Source organism: Macrosteles quadrilineatus, unplaced genomic scaffold (genome assembly GCF_028750875.1).
Source record: "Macrosteles quadrilineatus isolate MER2022 unplaced genomic scaffold, UCM_ALF_1.0 Scaffold_2__2_contigs__length_208266976, whole genome shotgun sequence".
Taxonomy (NCBI): Eukaryota; Metazoa; Arthropoda; class Insecta; order Hemiptera; family Cicadellidae; genus Macrosteles; species Macrosteles quadrilineatus.
In genome coordinates, this window is record NW_026542595.1 from 116,252,406 (window position 1) to 116,269,623 (window position 17,218).

At 32.7% G+C, this 17,218-nt stretch overlaps 1 protein-coding gene across 1 annotated transcript in view; it reads left to right on the plus strand.

Annotated features, from left to right (window-relative positions):
* The window catches only part of LOC128984803 (protein O-mannosyl-transferase TMTC1-like), a 73,269-nt gene that overhangs the window by 37,860 nt on the left and 18,191 nt on the right, over positions 1-17,218 (plus strand). Inside the window, exons 2-8 of the mRNA XM_054404170.1 lie at positions 4,528-4,705; positions 8,615-8,688; positions 9,662-9,802; positions 10,260-10,332; positions 11,517-11,620; positions 12,781-12,970; positions 15,410-15,531. Coding sequence (XP_054260145.1) covers positions 4,528-4,705; positions 8,615-8,688; positions 9,662-9,802; positions 10,260-10,332; positions 11,517-11,620; positions 12,781-12,970; positions 15,410-15,531 — 882 coding nt within the window. The remainder of the gene's footprint in view (positions 1-4,527; positions 4,706-8,614; positions 8,689-9,661; positions 9,803-10,259; positions 10,333-11,516; positions 11,621-12,780; positions 12,971-15,409; positions 15,532-17,218) is intronic.

Consider the following 17,218-nt stretch of genomic DNA (forward strand, 5'->3'; position numbering starts at 1 on the left):
AAAATAGTTTTTCTCTTTCAGAGGAATATCATATAACTAAACACAAATCAAGCTTTTAAATAGCTCTTTCCATTTATTTACAAAGCTGTTGTTTTTTTATTTCATCTTCAAACAATTCCAATAAACGTACAATCATAAATGTAATTGACGAAAATATGAAATTATTAAATATAAAAATATGGAAAATACATATTTTGATAAACCGTTTGACTTTTAATCATATCACTTCAATCGCTATTAATAATTGTACCTGTTTTAAACAAAGATAGTTATTTGTTTATTTAGTATTAGTGTATATATAATTTTGTGTTTCAATGTTTTTAGAGTGTTAAAACAGTGAAATACTTGTTTGTTAACTACTTGCAGAGTGGTTGGAAAAAATATGTTATTTTCTTTGAAACAATTTACAAATCATTCTATTAGCAGGCGGTAAAACGTGAATAACACCTTGAATATAAAGAACCCCACAAGATTGCTTCGTCCCTGTCCAGCCAAGATGCCGCCCAACAATATTATACCCATGTGGCAGTCTGCCAGAATCAATCCAAGGGTTTCACAGATAAATTACAACTTCAGTTTTTCGGACGTTTCTCCATCGTTCTTTGGTTCAACTTTCTTCCGATTATTTTGATTAGTCGTCGGTTTCTAGTAAATATCTTTTGTTTGACAAAGCGAAAAAGTTTAATACAATTGTGATTTATCTAATAAAGAAATTGGTTGGTTAATTTAAAGTCATTTATGGTAATATTTTTTTAATTATTGATCAAGATTGACTATACTGTACATTATACACCTGTATATGGTATTTAAACCATCGGAAATTCTTTTAATTATTCAATAAGTTTTAATTAGTTGTAATAGCTAGAAATAAGACTATACATGGGGTAATTTGAAGGGAATAAGACAAAAGGTTATTGTAATATAAGAGGATTTTAGTGAGTCATTGTATGAGATGTGAATGTTATAATATTTAAATTAAACTTCTTTTTGCGCTTGATGATATAAATATCTTTCCTAAATATACACTTTAAATCATTACATCAGGGGTTTACATTTAAAATGTACTTTAGAGAGTTCTTTATGGCTTTCTTTCAGGTCTCATAATTCTCAATGCTTATTTGTTTCGTCTTAATATAAACGCATTTTTTATTGTGTTTAATAAATATACACCACTGCTATTTTCACATTTAGTATTTTCTTATGTGGGGAATAACATGTAAAAATAATATTTCCTTAAATATAAGTATAAATAGGTTTATAGAAAATAAATAATTTTAATTCACATTTATTGTAGTTGGCGATCTTCTGTTGATCTTCAATTGATTTTTACTTGTTTACTTCATTCTTAAGAGAGTATAGTAATCAATAAACCATTTATAATTTTTATAAAATTAATTCCTATACTAAATACCAAGAAACGCCTTTTACGTTGAAGCGAAAATCAATCGTAATGTTTAAGCTGATTATTATTTAGGTGTCGATGACGAAATAGCTTTGAGAAGAAGCAAGGACTTTTAAGATATATTTGGTGGAAAGAATACAAATTTTAAGTATGACAGAGTCCGAAGTGCGATGCACTATAGGGACCTCAGCTTTATAATGCATAAGCATGGCAAATAAGAAGCTGGTTCATAAAGAAGGAGATTATATTGAGACTCATTAGGATCATGCTATCTTCTCACTTTCATTGTCTTTGTGTATTTGCCTAACGAACTACCACCTTTCCAGCTTGAATTTTATTTGTTACTATAGTATCTTAAAAATAAAACTAAGTTTGATGTGTGGAAATATTTTATTTTATTTTTAAATTTCCCTGCTTCGCGTCAGGTAATTTATTTTATAATGCGTGTGATTCTCGGCTTTTAATTTCATTTGAGTTTGTAAACAGTTTATTTATTTTGATATACTCTCATGTAAAACCGTACTAGAGTAGACACTAATAAAAGATATGTCATTTATTTACAACATACAGCATAAAAGGACATAATTGTGCCATCAATGTTCAGAGAACATTGTAGAATTATACCATTACATCGTTGTTAGAAATGTCACATGTTAACAAAACCAAAAACTTTCATAGGGTTAACCGTTCCGAAAACATATTTTAATTCCAGCAATAAAGAAAGTTCGTGTCGAACATGTTGTAACAGAGTGTGTGCGTATGTGTTTGTCCAGGAAAAATGGAAACATCTGACACTTTGTATTATACATCAGTATAGAGAGAGAGAGGTGAATAATGATAGCCTAAACAACAGAGTTCGTTACTTTGTCGTAAACTAAAAAAAAAACTTTTTTTATTACTTCACCTTATTTCTTTCCCTCAAAGAGCCCTACTTCATCATACAATTTCAAAGTTTTCAAACTGATAATGAGCGCAATTTATCAAGGGCTTTTATATAAATTTTAATTATCAACATCTAAATGAAACATTTATGTTACAGTAATGAAGATTTTAAAAAGACTAATTAAATTCCTTAGATTAATTCCCTAAAGAGATACATAAAGCTTTTGCAGATTCCTTTTAGAATATTGTAGCAGTGCTGAGACTTTAATTTGAAAAAGTAACTGATCTTATATGCTTTTAAAACTAATTGAACCAAGTGTCGCTACTGTTCCATTTACTTTCTTAATCTGTTTAATTATTTCTGACTACATAGTATGGAATAAATGGATAGTTTTTCTAAATTCATTTAAGTAGGTTGCCATACGATTAGTAAGCAAAAATTAACATTCTTATATAGTAAAATTGTAATAAACTTTACTCGTATTTAAGAAAATATGTTTTTTTATACTTTAATACTTTTCTTTGATATGTTTTCTGCAATGGCAGAAATACGAAATGTTAATTATTTGATACTCGTAATAAAATTCAATATATTTGCATCTTTAAAATGGTCTGTTATATTTTATCGTCAATTACCTCTAACTATAATTATTGATAAATACAACCTTAAAAATAAATAGAATGAAATAAAATAAATAATTAATTAAATAATTAATAAAATAAATTAATTAATAAATTAATTAATTAAATAGAATTAATAAATAGAACTGTTACCTAATTTAGAAACCGTAGAACAAATCTGATGAGTATAGGGGAGAACCAATTTAGTGGTAGAGTGCGAGGCTTCAGTTTCCAAGGTCTCTGGTTCAAATCTATCAAATGCTGGTGTAGTTTAAAACGCGTGTGTACTTGAGTCTGTTGTCCCAAGATGTGAAGGTGGTATTTAAAAACAAATATTGTTTAGTACAATTAAAAAAATGCATAAGGACTTCATTGGTAATGGTAAATCTCGTGTTGTATTTCTGTTTCTCTTATACACAAGTCCTGACTCAATTATGCAAGAAAAATGTTTTCTAACCATACAAATCTAGTCTCCATTAATGTGTGAGATATGTCTGTTGTACATATATGGTATACACAAGTCAGTTTCCGTTATACAAAGCTGTATGTCCGTTATACACAAGCGCTGTCTCCATTATACACGCCGCTGGTTATCCCCTGTAATCGTTTACTGATAATGTCCCCTCATTGTGTCCGGCCATTGTCGTTATTATGAGTTATTTCAACGTTCTTGCGAACGATCCAACTCCAATAAATAACAAGGATTTTAAGAGGCAATAAATAACACTATTGTTATGGTGCAATTTCGTTAATATCGTCAGAGGTATTGTTATCAGAATATTATAGACGGCATTATTGTCTTAGTGTTCTACTAGTTAATTATGAAATGTCCTGGTAATATAAAAGGGTCCTAACGAAATTGCTAATTATTATGGAGTTTGCGTTGCTTTCGTTGCTTAGCTTATACTTTATATAATTAAAATCCTCTGAATGCAGTGAGATTAGTGCGGTTAAATAATTAAACTATTCTTCTTAGAGATGTGTTTGAGCAAAATATACATTTAAGAGCCAGTAAAACTTACTTACATGAATTTTACTGTTTTTTTGTCCCGCGCACAGGTTTTTTACGGCCTATGCGGGACTATTTTTTCGTATTTTATATATATATATATATATATATATATATATATATATATATATATATATTGCAAATAATTTTTAAAATAAAACAGTTTTTATTTGATTTGATTTACTGAGAAACCAATAAAAAATATAAAGGTTTTTCATATGTTGGCTTAAATTTAAGTGCAAGAAACAGAAATATTATTACTAAAACGTTATAGCTTTTGGATGAACAGTTACAATGGAGCATCTAAACCGAAAATGTTAAATCATCTTTTTCATCTAATGCACCCTAAAATAAGAGTAAAACTGTTAATCCGATATCAGCTTATTCAAACCTAATAATATTTAATATCTTAACAGGTTCCAGATTTTATGATAGTGTAAAAAGTATGATTTCACTATTTTACGGGTGATGATTTAAGTTTCATAATTCATTTTCAGCAGGGGTGCCCAAGACACTATAACCTGATCTATGTTCCAAAATTTACTTTGATTCTGTTTTATTGTATCTCAAATGTTTTTTTACCACTTCTACAACTATTGTATATTTGTTGCAGGTTGAACCACTGGGCAGGAGGGCTACAGCCAGTCTGGTTTCACGCAGTCAACATATTACTACACGCGGTTTCTTGCGCACTACTAACAAGGGTGGCGCTCGTAGTAGCCGGACTCGACGCTAGGTTCGCCACCGTCGCTGGTCTTTTGTTCGCCGTCCACCCCGTGCATACAGAGGCGGTAAGTCCACAAAACACGAAAATGTAATATATAATACAGGTGTCCCAAAAAGAATGGATAAAAAGTAATCTGGTATTAACTCTAATTATTTAAGAAGATAATTTTACTTTTCATGCCTTAACTTCCTAAGTTGTCAATAGTTTTACTGGAGAACCTCTACATGTTCTCCGTTATTTGCTCGAAGAAAGTCAAGTGGGCGTTCCAGCTCTGACCACACATTGTGGCGCATTTTCTTGGATATTTTCCAAAGGCCGCCCTTATATTCATCTGTGTTTGATATCTGTGTGCGATACAGTTGATATTTAACAAACCCCTAGACAAAAAATTACACCATAGATTTCGTCTAAAACCATTCAATACAATTCGCTTTCAAGTGCACCTCCATTTTGCAACTTCATGTTTTGAAAATGCAAACCTGCTAACAACAATGGAACAGCTGAAAACTGTTGAAGGGTATTAAAAAAACTTGAAAACGGAAGCTTTAAAATCAGCCATCGTTGATTCAACTATTTAACCGTGTAATTTTCAACCACTCTTAGTGACACATATATTAAGCTGTAGATTTGATTAATTATTTTTAGGCCATCCTGTATTATTAGCAGATAAGTGACCACTATATCCTCCTTTTGTAAGTTGCTAGGTTATGTTAAAGGAATAAGACTTCGAATAGTTTAGTAGTTCAACGGTAGTGAACTACTAGTTAGGTTATGATTATATTGGGGAAATTGTGATAAGTTAGGTAAAAAGTTTGGTGGATTAGGTATAGATGTTTAATGTTGATAAATTACTTGATTAGGTTAGAGTATCGACTAATTAAGACGGATTGGGTCAAAAGAAAGAGTGAGGTTATTGAATTATGATGGTTGATATTTTGGCACGTTTAATATTTGAAGGTCGTGGGCTAGGTTAGATAGGTTCTGTATTGAAGGGAGGAAAGGTTCTTTGTAGACTTGGGAAACTGGGAAGGATAAGCTTTGTTTCTTTATGCTAAGTTCAAGCTGGCTAAACTAGGTTTGATGATATCTAGCCTAATAAGAATAAAATGGGGTTGAATGCAGTTGATGAAGTAGAGTAAGGATAAAGTAAGTTGTTTTGGGATATATTGTACTTTAGACAAACATGGAAAAAAGTTGTAGTGATGCTATACTAGCACCATTTTTGGTTGAACTGGATAAAACAATATTAAATTGTTATATTTAAAAGTAGATGTTTAAATATTTCAGTTTTTAAGTAATTCATCAAGTTTATTACATAAGAGAAAAAACTTCCTGGTTAGATAAATGACATTCTGAACTTATTTCAAAGTATTTGATTCGCGGTCTTAAGTTTGTTCTATGAAGCAATCAAATGTAAGCTATAAAACTGTAGTGAACACAAACGCTAGGGAAAACCTTAGTTTCCTCTCTCTACGAAGTTGGAACAAACTTTTTCACTCTAGAGTGGAAAGCAAACCAAACAGAAAGTTTTTCTTTTACTGCCACTCGAAATCACAAAATAAGCAAATAAAAGTTCTTGATTAGCTTGATAACTTCAAGCTTGACTAACGTTTAGTAAGTTTTGCTGATCACTGTTGATGAATGTAAATAGTTTCTATAAAGTGATTTTAAGCAAGTACTTTCCCAATCTGACGTTAAAAAAGTGTTGTTCCCTACATTTAGGATCAGTAAGGTAGGCTAAAGTTGTCGAATTGACGTTCGTTGGCTAATGAATCAAACTCAGAAATTAAATAAAGCATATTTTAATAGTCGTTATATAGTTTTAAACACGATATAACTGTATAAACCTTAACATTTTCATACCAAAACCTTGAGAGTTTTTCGTATTTGAAATAATGATGAATGAATGATGATGAACTGAAAAAGCACAAGCTATTTTAAATTTATATAAATCGATATGGTAAAATAGTTGTCAGTGATAACAAATTGACTTTGATTACCTAAAGCTATATGTATTAATGATATCAGGAAATCAAATTGTATAATGTATTAGAGTAATTATTTAAATGAAATACTAATTAATAATGCAACTGTTCTGAATACTTGATTTGTTTTGCATATTTAAAACATAAGTAATTAGTTTATCACCTGTTACTAGTACATATATTTTTAAGTGTAACCTACATTGCTTTATACACATTTTTATCGCTAAAACTAAAGATTACATATGCTACCTAAAACCAATAACATCAGTTCCAAATTTGTGAAACAAAGCTAATGTTGTCCTATTGAAATTCGAAGTATCTAACACTGTTAATAAACCATTTGATTAAAAGTCCATTTTACACTATTGTCAAACTATATTGAATGCCATTATTTGGTAATAATACAACATGGCAATAGTGTTATTACTAACCTATAAATTAGATTAATGTTTAATTTGAAAATCTTTAGTTTTAAAATTTTTTTCAGCCATTAGTTATTTGTAATGATAAAAAACTACGTTGATTTTATAAACAAATTTATTATGTCAGTTTTTATCCTAAAATGTTAAAATTCTTGACCACTCACGAAAAAATAATTACTAACAAAATGGCCAGAATACATTTAACAAGGAAAGGTCCACCAATCCTAAAGAAAAAAAAAACAGCTTGAAGAATTGTCGCTTACTAAGAGAATTCAATCCATGAAAAGCCATACAACAATTTAATTTTATGTCTAAATGTATTTATATTAATTTAATAATTTAAAATGAAGTCATACATATAGAAAATAATTTAAGAAACACTGCAAGCTAATTTAAAGAGGTTTTTAAATCAAGTTGGATAAGATTTATAGTTTAACTCTTGAATTGCAATTTAATTTACCAGCAAAGATTACCAAAGTTATCCAAACGTTGGTTCCAGCATCACGTTTTTATCGAGGACTTTCATTTGCTTATTTTGTGATTTCGAGTGGCAGTAAAAGAAAAACTTTCTGTTTGGTTTCCACTCAAGAGCGAGTAAAAAAGTTTGTACCAACTTCGTGGCGAGAGGAAACTAAGGTACTCCCGAGAGACTCTGCTCACTGCGGTTTTATAGTTTCAATTTGATTGCTTTCTAAAATAACCTTTAAAGTCGATTTTAATCCATAAGAAACTTAAAAGTCTTGAGAATTATTATATTTATAAGACCAAAGATAATGAAAGCTAAATTTGTGCAATGAATCCCCCAAACGTCAAGCATACTGCACTACTGGATTCTTGTGTTTAATTTTCAGATAATATTATGAACTTTGCTTTTAATACACCATGTGCTCTTTATACTTGGTACGTTGTGTAAAATTTAGTCTAACTACTCCTCAGTCCACTATTGTTTCTAAATAGTCTGTGTACCATTTTGATAAAGTAGCCTACTGTGTTACTTGAAATAATTTTAATCTGCCCAGGACATTTTAATTTCTATATCCATTGTTTGAAATACTTTTCTAAGACATTTTTCTGAAGCAAAAGTACCACTGTGTAATCACGTCTGTTTATGGATTCACCAGAGCAATATCCTATCTCCATATATTAGCTTTGTGGAACATTTATTACTATGGTGCATGGCGTTAGCACTTAAAACAAGAGGAAAGTACTGATCCCGATGGCAAATAATCTTTAAGGTCTTAAAAGGGCTTCATGTCACAGAAAATACAGCGTACATAAATGAATGAGACAATAATTCAGGATTTCGGAACCCCGTAATTTTGCAAATACGTTTCTTCTATACATTACTTTCAGGAAGGTAGGTACTTCTTCCCCAGAGTTTGATATTACACTTTTTCAGTTTAATAAAATAATCATAACAGAAGTAATCATGGATACTTCAGTCAACTTTGGACTGACAGAGGCTACACTTCCCACTAGTGGTAGCCGGGCTGTCAAATCATATACTCAACTTTTTCTGTTACCAAAAATAATAAATTTGTTTTAAAATATTACATACTTTCGCAGGTAGCAGGTGTAGTTGGCCGAGCTGATGTACTTGCCTGCCTTCTTTTCCTTCTCTCCTTCATCATATACCATGAGTAAGTTGAATATAGTTATAAAAAAATTAAAGTGTAAAAGCAGTGAACATTAGATTAGGATGGGTAAAATATTAAACTGTAAAAATGTTTTGGAAAATTTTGATTTGAAAGAAACGACGAATTTTATATTGATAGAGGGTTACAATATTTTAAAGCCTAAAAATAGCATTGCATAGGCAGTGAAATCTAACTTTGAAATTTCCAAGGGCCATTACAAGTCTGTTTTAGAGACTAAGACATACACAAGAAACTGTCAGCATCACAAGCTTGTAGGGAACAAAGTGATTATATTAGCATACGACTGTCTTGAATTGCAGTTTGTGGCTGACAGTGAACTTTCTTGTGTCAAGGTTGTAATAAACTTTGACTCTGGTTGGATTTACATCTGGTTCTAATGTGAAACTTTGTATCTTAACTAAGTGGTTGCAAAATGAATACCAGGGGGTTTTGGGATGTAAAAGTTGTTGAATTAATATTTTTCAAGCGTTCAACTAAACTATTGAATGATTTCAAAGGGGTTTCATTAAAACTTAAAAGTGAATAATGCAAGCACTATGCACATTCATTTTATGTATTCATTCTGGATTTTCTCACAAATTATCTAAAAGAGGTAAGTTAGCTTTTTCTGTCCAAGTGAAATTACTTCCATTGTAGGTACTTCCGTTAGTAATTCCGTAGTATTACTTGGACATAAAAAGGTAACCTAACCTATTGTAGACACTATAAACAATAAGAAAAATTAAGATAATATTTGTCCCTCGAACAAAAAAAGGAGCTCCAGCTGGAGAAATGCTATCCAGTTGTTGCGTAGCACATTTTAGCAAATAGTTCAGTGACATTTCTGTGTAAAAATTTCAGGAAGATCCTTGGATCCCCTATATTCCATGTTTGACATTTCCAAAGGTTAACAGTTTCATGTAAATCAACCTACAAACTATTATTTGTTACCTAAGACAATGTTTTATTTGTTCAGTGAGGGGTGGAGATGGAAAAGCAGTGTTTTATGGAGCTGTGTAGTCGCGGGTCTTTCTATGCTAGCCAAGGAGACTGGAGTTACTGTGCTATTGGTCAATTTAGGCTATGACTTCTACCACTGCTGGCCTCATCTTAAGAGGTAAATTATTGTTTATAGATATTCTATTCTATTACAAATATTTACTGATAATTATACTAATTGATTAAGCTAAATAGTAGTATATAGAAAAATGATTTTTCATACTTTCTTGTTAACTTTTAGGATTTAAAACACCATATTGAAGATTTTGGTATGCAGCATATTTCCTGTTAAAGTTTTGTGCGTTAAAAACTATAAAATCATGAACAAAATATGTACACACAAACTATCCAGTTCATACATAGGTTATCATTTAGAACACAACATATTTGTTATAGTAAATTTAAGTTTTTATCTGATGTAAAACTCTTTATAAAACGTACATCTACCCATACTCTACAGTCTACATTTTTTAATAACACCGTCACACTATTTTGATAATATTATCATATCTCATATATATTATCATATATATTATCATATATATTATTATATATATTATCTTTATATTTTTCAGAGCTCTGTCAGAAGCCCATTGGAACAAGGAAAGCCTTTCATTTGCAAGGAGAACTGTCAAAATTTTGCTTACCGTAAGTATACATAATACATTTATTCAATACTTATATGTATTAAAATAGTATCACATCATCTAAAACCTGTTATATAAAAGTGTAAACTATAAGGGGTTTAATTTAAATTTGGTGGACACACATAAAATAAACGGTGGACAAGGGTGGAAGTTGACAGAGTAAGTGGATTTTTCGTAGGTTACACATAAAGTCAGACATTTTATTACTTCTTGCTTGTCCTTTCGGTGTGAGACAAAATTAAACTAGTTTAACTAACTTACTATTTTTGACTAATTAATTCACAAGGTTTTTTAAGCAGAGGGCCAGGCTTATAAGTAGACCATGGGATTGCAACGTAGCTGAAACATCTGTTTGTGCACAAGGTTTATAAGGTTTGGGCGAGAATATAAAAAAATCCATTAAAACATTGAAAATAACGAAACCGGGGGCGTATTCACCATCGTAACAGCTTTCAACAAAAACTAAACGTTTTTCAAATCAGCAAAACTTAGCTGTTATCTTTCTTTGAACTTTACACTTTGAATAAGAAGAAGCCTTAACGCTGGGTTTTACACGTCATTGCAACCAAAATAAAGTCAAGTTGGCTTTTTGTCAAAGGCAAACGTGGGGAAGCCAAGATATTCAACTTTACTCGGCTTCCTTTATACGAGTTCTGGAAAAAAATACGTTATGCTGACTACTTAAAGAGCTGAAACGACGCTTTTGTTTTTCATTCCCTACACAAACTTTGCTTATGTCAAAGTAGAAAGATAAAAACCGAAGTTAATTGTATCCTAAATAAGTTTTTGTTCTTCTAAATACATAAAATGTAGCATAATTATTCAATTTAGTATTTTAAATTTGTGTTAAAATGTATTTTATTTTATGGTTGAACGTAAACAAGGACATTCCGAATGATAAGAATGGTTTTTCTTATTTTATCTGTATGCGTAACATATCTATGTAATATTTTACTATTTCTCAGTCCGTCACATTATAAGTAGGGATAAAAAAAATTTACCTAATGCACCTTACAGTAGTAAAGTTCATAATTATTTTATGAATTAAGTCGGTCTTAATAACTATGTAGTTATTTTGAAACTACTTACACAATAAACAAACATATATTGCCTCATCTAAATCATTTATATATTTGAAGGATAAACTGTTAGTGAGGTTTGTCTTATATACCTTGTTGTTTTCAGACTAGCATGTTGCTGGCGTTTCGTATTGCCATGCTGCAAGGATCTTTGCCCAAGTTTTCTAGTCAGGACAACCCAACCGCTTTCCATCCCTGCTTACATGTTCGGTAAGCCAAAGTATATTTGCAGATACTGTATCTGCTAAAAAAAAACTTCATTATCTGTATGACTTGTACTAATAATTTTACATGAAACCGAAATCAAAAAAATTGTATGCCTAAAAACAGATGTTATATTTCCCACCCTGAGTCATGACTGGCAGATGGGTTCTAACCTCTACTCAGTCATGACTGGCAGATGGGTTCTAACCTCTACTCAGTCATGACTATAAGAAGGGTTCTAACCTCTACTCAGTCATGACTGGCAGATGGGTTCTAACCTCTACTCAGTCATGACTATAAGATGGGTTCTAACCTCTACTCAGTCATGACTGGCAGATGGGTTCTAACCTCTACTCAGTCATGACTGGCAGATGGGTTCTATACCTCTAGTGACGCCACTGACTGTTACATTGTAGTCATGTTTTTCACAGGTTATTGACGTTCTGGTACCTAGCTGCCTTCAACTGGTGGTTACTGTTGTGCCCCTCCATCCTCAGTCATGACTGGCAGATGGGTTCTATACCTCTAGTGACGTCACTGACTGTTACATTGTAGTGATGTAGTCATGTTTTTCACAGGTTATTGACGTTCTGGTACCTAGCTGCCTTCAACTGGTGGTTACTGTTGTGTCCCTCCATTCTCAGTCATGACTGGCAGATGGGTTCTATACCTCTAGTGACGTCACTGACTGTTACATTGTAGTGATGTAGTCATGTTTGTCACAGGTTATTGACGTTCTGGTACCTAGCTGCCTTCAACTGGTGGTTACTGTTGTGCCCCTCCATCCTCAGTCATGACTGGCAGATGGGTTCTATACCTCTAGTGACGTCACTGACTGTTACATTGTAGTGATGTAGTCATGTTTGTCACAGGTTATTGACGTTCTGGTACCTAGCTGCCTTCAACTGGTGGTTACTGTTGTGCCCCTCCATCCTCAGTCATGACTGGCAGATGGGTTCTATACCTCTAGTGACGTCACTGACTGTTACATTGTAGTGATGTAGTCATGTTTTTCACAGGTTATTGACGTTCTGGTACCTAGCTGCCTTCAACTGGTGGTTACTGTTGTGCCCCTCCATCCTCAGTCATGACTGGCAGATGGGTTCTATACCTCTAGTGACGTCACTGACTGTTACATTGTAGTGATGTAGTCATGTTTTTCACAGGTTATTGACGTTCTGGTACCTAGCTGCCTTCAACTGGTGGTTACTGTTGTGTCCCTCCATTCTCAGTCATGACTGGCAGATGGGTTCTATACCTCTAGTGACATCACTGGCTGACTGTCGCAACCTTACAACTGGTTTGCTTCTAACCTTCTGCCTTTTGCTGGCTTATCGACTCATCGCTGAGTTTGAGGTAAGACAAGTAATATTTATGTATTTTTTTATACTCTGCCCCTCCGTTAACGATCCAATTAGATATAAGATAGTATTATTTTAGGCTACTCCTTTATCTTGTGTTGAAAAAAATCAAGGGATGTATTTCATTAGATATGCAATGTCGTTGCTAAATTACGTTAGACCTAACCGTTGTGAAATATCTACAACCATGTAAGGAAAATCTTGATGAAGTAAAAAATCAAACCTAGTTCTCCTTTTAATCTCAGTAAATTGTAAGTATTGTAAGTGGTACTACCTAATAGTATAATGCGTACCAATAAAAAAATCTATATCAATGCATAGAATCCATGATTGTTTGGCAATCCATTCTGTGCTCTATACCAATTATGTTCTCCAACTCTAAGGGGTTTACATGTTGGAACTGTACATCGATCTACTTTTTCTTTCATCATATAAGCACATATTCAAATTGCATGCAATAGTTACAAATTGACCCGATACCGAAATAAAAAATCATCAGCAAACACATTATAGCCTCAAATAATTTTTTGTTCCATAACCTTTTCTTCCTTCCCTTCATAAAAACAAGCACCTTCGTAATACATAAAGTTTCAACATATTCTTTTTTGGATTTTCATCAGCTGATTTTGTTCCTTTATGTTTAAGTTAATGAACTTTTAAGGTGTAACAATGTATCATAGACATAAAGAATGCAGTACCAAACCAAACCCTGTGGTTTTGCCTATTATTTTTTCCCCCCCTACACTTTTGTACGTTCATTTTACTTCCATCTATAAATGCCTACCCTCAATGATTTATGCAATTTCAAAACTTTCACTAAAAAAGAATACATCAGCTTTCCCATTCTCTCTTCAACGCATTCTTCACGAATCTTCAACAACCCCCCGCCCCCGCCCACTCAAAAGAAGCACCCTCCACTATGAGTTGTCACGCGTTGCCCGAAGGTCTTCGTTAGTACCGTCCTGACTCGCCGCTCCAGGCACGCGCTATTGTCGACTCAAGATGGCGGCTGATCACGTGACACAGACCTGAGGGCTTCATTAGTATTTACTTGACGTTTGACACCTCTTCATCGCGCGCCGCAAGCCTGTTACAGTTTGTGTTAGTTAACGAACTGCCGACTGTAACTTCTGTAACTTTCGGCTTGTTGGTTGAGAACTTAGAAGTCATTTTAAACTTTGTGTGATTTTAATGTTAAAGGGAGCTTGAAGGTGTTTGGGTAGCAGAAATTTCTTTTTTGACACAATGTGAAATTGGAATAAAAATAAACTACAGCTGATACAAAAAACGTCGAATCATGTTCGTTTGATGCATTTTGGTTAGGATGGGCCACTGAATACAAAGTAATGGTTCCCGACTAGCAAATTAAATTCCGATTTGGTTCTCTCATTCGCTTTTCTACAGTTATGATTGTACAATTTGCTTTCGATACTGTAGTTGACATTATGCTTGTATGACTAGCTATGTTTCTTCGATTCCGATCAGGTTTGTTCTAAAACGAATATAATTAAATAAACAAATCAATGAGTGTAACACTGACTATACACAGAATAGACTTCCCATGTAATGTAAACAGTTGAAGCCAAAAATATTTGTTGTGATCTGTTGAGATGGTCTACCAACTAATGACAATATTCTGTGTAAAAAGATTAATCAATCAGGTGTTTGCTGGATACACTAGCTCGCTCTGTTGAAATGGTCCTGAACTTCATCCATTTTCTTGGCTTAAAAATGTAATATAATGGGAAGTATCTATTATATTACATTTTTCAAGTATCTAATTACAAGTATCTAATCAATAAGGCAACTAACATGGTTACATTTTTAATTATATATTTTTCTGCTATGAAAAGTTACGAGTCTTGAAAGATGTAATATTTTACAAAACTTTTCCAGTTTTTCAGTTGGGAATCATAAAAACTATAACATACAATAATGAAAATTAAAAAAAGCTCAGATATTTGTTGCCTCAACAAGGTTAGTCAATAGCTTACTCGTTATTGTGAAGGACTACAAAACCTTAGAACAGATGTAGTTAATTCTCCTTCACATGATGTCAAATAAACGTCATCACTAAATTCATTCTATTACACCACCGAGTCTACCCTTTCCACTTTGCAAAACAAAAATTTACAGCCCCAGGCCCACGGACTTCTTTAATCAAACTGAAATTCTTTAAGTAGCTAAACTGCCTACAACTCCTTCCATGAATATTTAAATGGAACCTCTTGTTCAGACACTTCATTTATAGTCAGGATCGTACTGGATACAAGCAAAACTTAACATTATTCAATTTCTGCACGTATAAGAATAGTTTGGGAAATGTTTTCAGTAACGCTTCATTTTGTTTGTTTTGGAATTGACTTATCCTTATACGAATCTGTCCTAATATAATTTTACGTTTATTATAAAACTTGTGCCTGTTTTATTACAGCACCAGCGGTCTGCTCCTCTAGTCCTGGGTGTGCTGCTTCTAGCCATACCTTTCCTGCCTGCCGCAAATATATTCTTCACTGTCGGCTTTGTAGTGGCTGAGAGGGTGCTTTACATCCCTAGGTGAGAACAACTTAAATTTTAATTGTGGATTGTAAAATTTACGTAGAGAAAAGAGGAGCTTTTTAAATAAGTGAAACTTACATATTATTTCTCTGATGGCATGAACTTATTAATACAAACAATTGTAAATTCTGTAACTGGCAGCACTACTTGGAAAAGTGACCAGTTTAAATTCTTCAAGAATTAATGCATACTGTTGCTGTTTAAACTTAAAACAAAGCGAACATTCGTTCGAAATCCACTGAACAAACATCGTGTCTCTCGGAGATTGATTCAGCAACTCTGAAAACGCTCGTCAAATACAGAAGACAATCTGCAATACTTGCTCTTTTTGACAGCGGACAATCAAGTCCACGTGCCCAATCAGAGGTTGTCAGAGTGGTCTTGACTAATCAGAGTCGAATTAGGATTCAGCTCAATCTACCTCCCAGTTGTTGTGAACGTGAACTAGAGTGTTGTCGTTTGCTTAGAAGAGAACAAAATTGAGCTAATTTCAATTCAACTAAGAGAAAGTCAACATAGAAGTGGATGAGGATTTCGATTTAGCCACAAGTCACAATTATAACAGATGTTAGTTTAGGGAATTTTTAACGGATATTGGTGTTGTTTTCCAAAGAACTGAGCTTTTGTTACAGAACCATGGTAAATAATTTTCATTCAGGCGAACTGAAATTATCTTATGCCTTCTTATGTTTATGATGTTGTAGAATTAACTGCAACGAATCTGTATTATTGACAAAGAGATTGGTTGATATTGATTAAACTTTACCATGTGTTAATTATTATTTTCCTTTAAATTTTGCAGAAACAAACTTGCCTAAATATATAAAACCACAAAATAGTCAAATTAGAGAATCTTTAGTGCACGTTTTTATGATAACACATTGAACAGAGTGCAGAATTTAAACTACCTTCAAGTTGGTGATATATTATTAATTTGCCTTCAATAAATTATCTTTTCACATAAGTATTTTATCATCTGCATCTTTTTGAGTATATTAAGACACAATAACACTCATAAAATTGTTATGGTTGAAAGTTTGATATTCAATATAATTCTTTGAAACGTAATCATAAAACACACACATTTCGTTATAAAGTGAAATCAAACTTTCTGGCAGTTAGATCTGCCTCGTCTGGTTTCAGAGGTAGAGTTAAGTCTCGCACACTTAACTTTAACTTGTTAATCTAAGTGAGAGTCAACATAAACTCCGTCCTTGTAATTAATTTTAAAAGTTAATAAAATGTGTTCGTTCATTTATGTTAAATATAAAATATGTATGAGAAAGTGGGGTTAACCTTGTACAGAAAGTAACTCGGCAAAGATTTCCCCAGTGTGAATGGCTCAATCTATCGGGCCAATTGGGGGTGAGTTAGTGGAGTGGGTGGAGAGGGGGGAGGGGGAGAGACAGTTGTGTCCAAAAGGACAGTTTAGCTTATATTTAGTTTAAACATCATCAAGATTGTGTGTCCAAGCAATATATTTTAGATTAACACTCGCACACTATACACCTAACATGCACGGAAATGTTTTAGTATTTGTAAGACATAACGGTCTGCAAATTAATCCATGTGATCTATCTGATTGATCGATTGAAATATACTAGCCTAGATGATTCTTTCTCTTGATGAGTAGATGTTTTACAGGTCTTTGACAAGATGATGGATTAAAACAAACTATGATTTT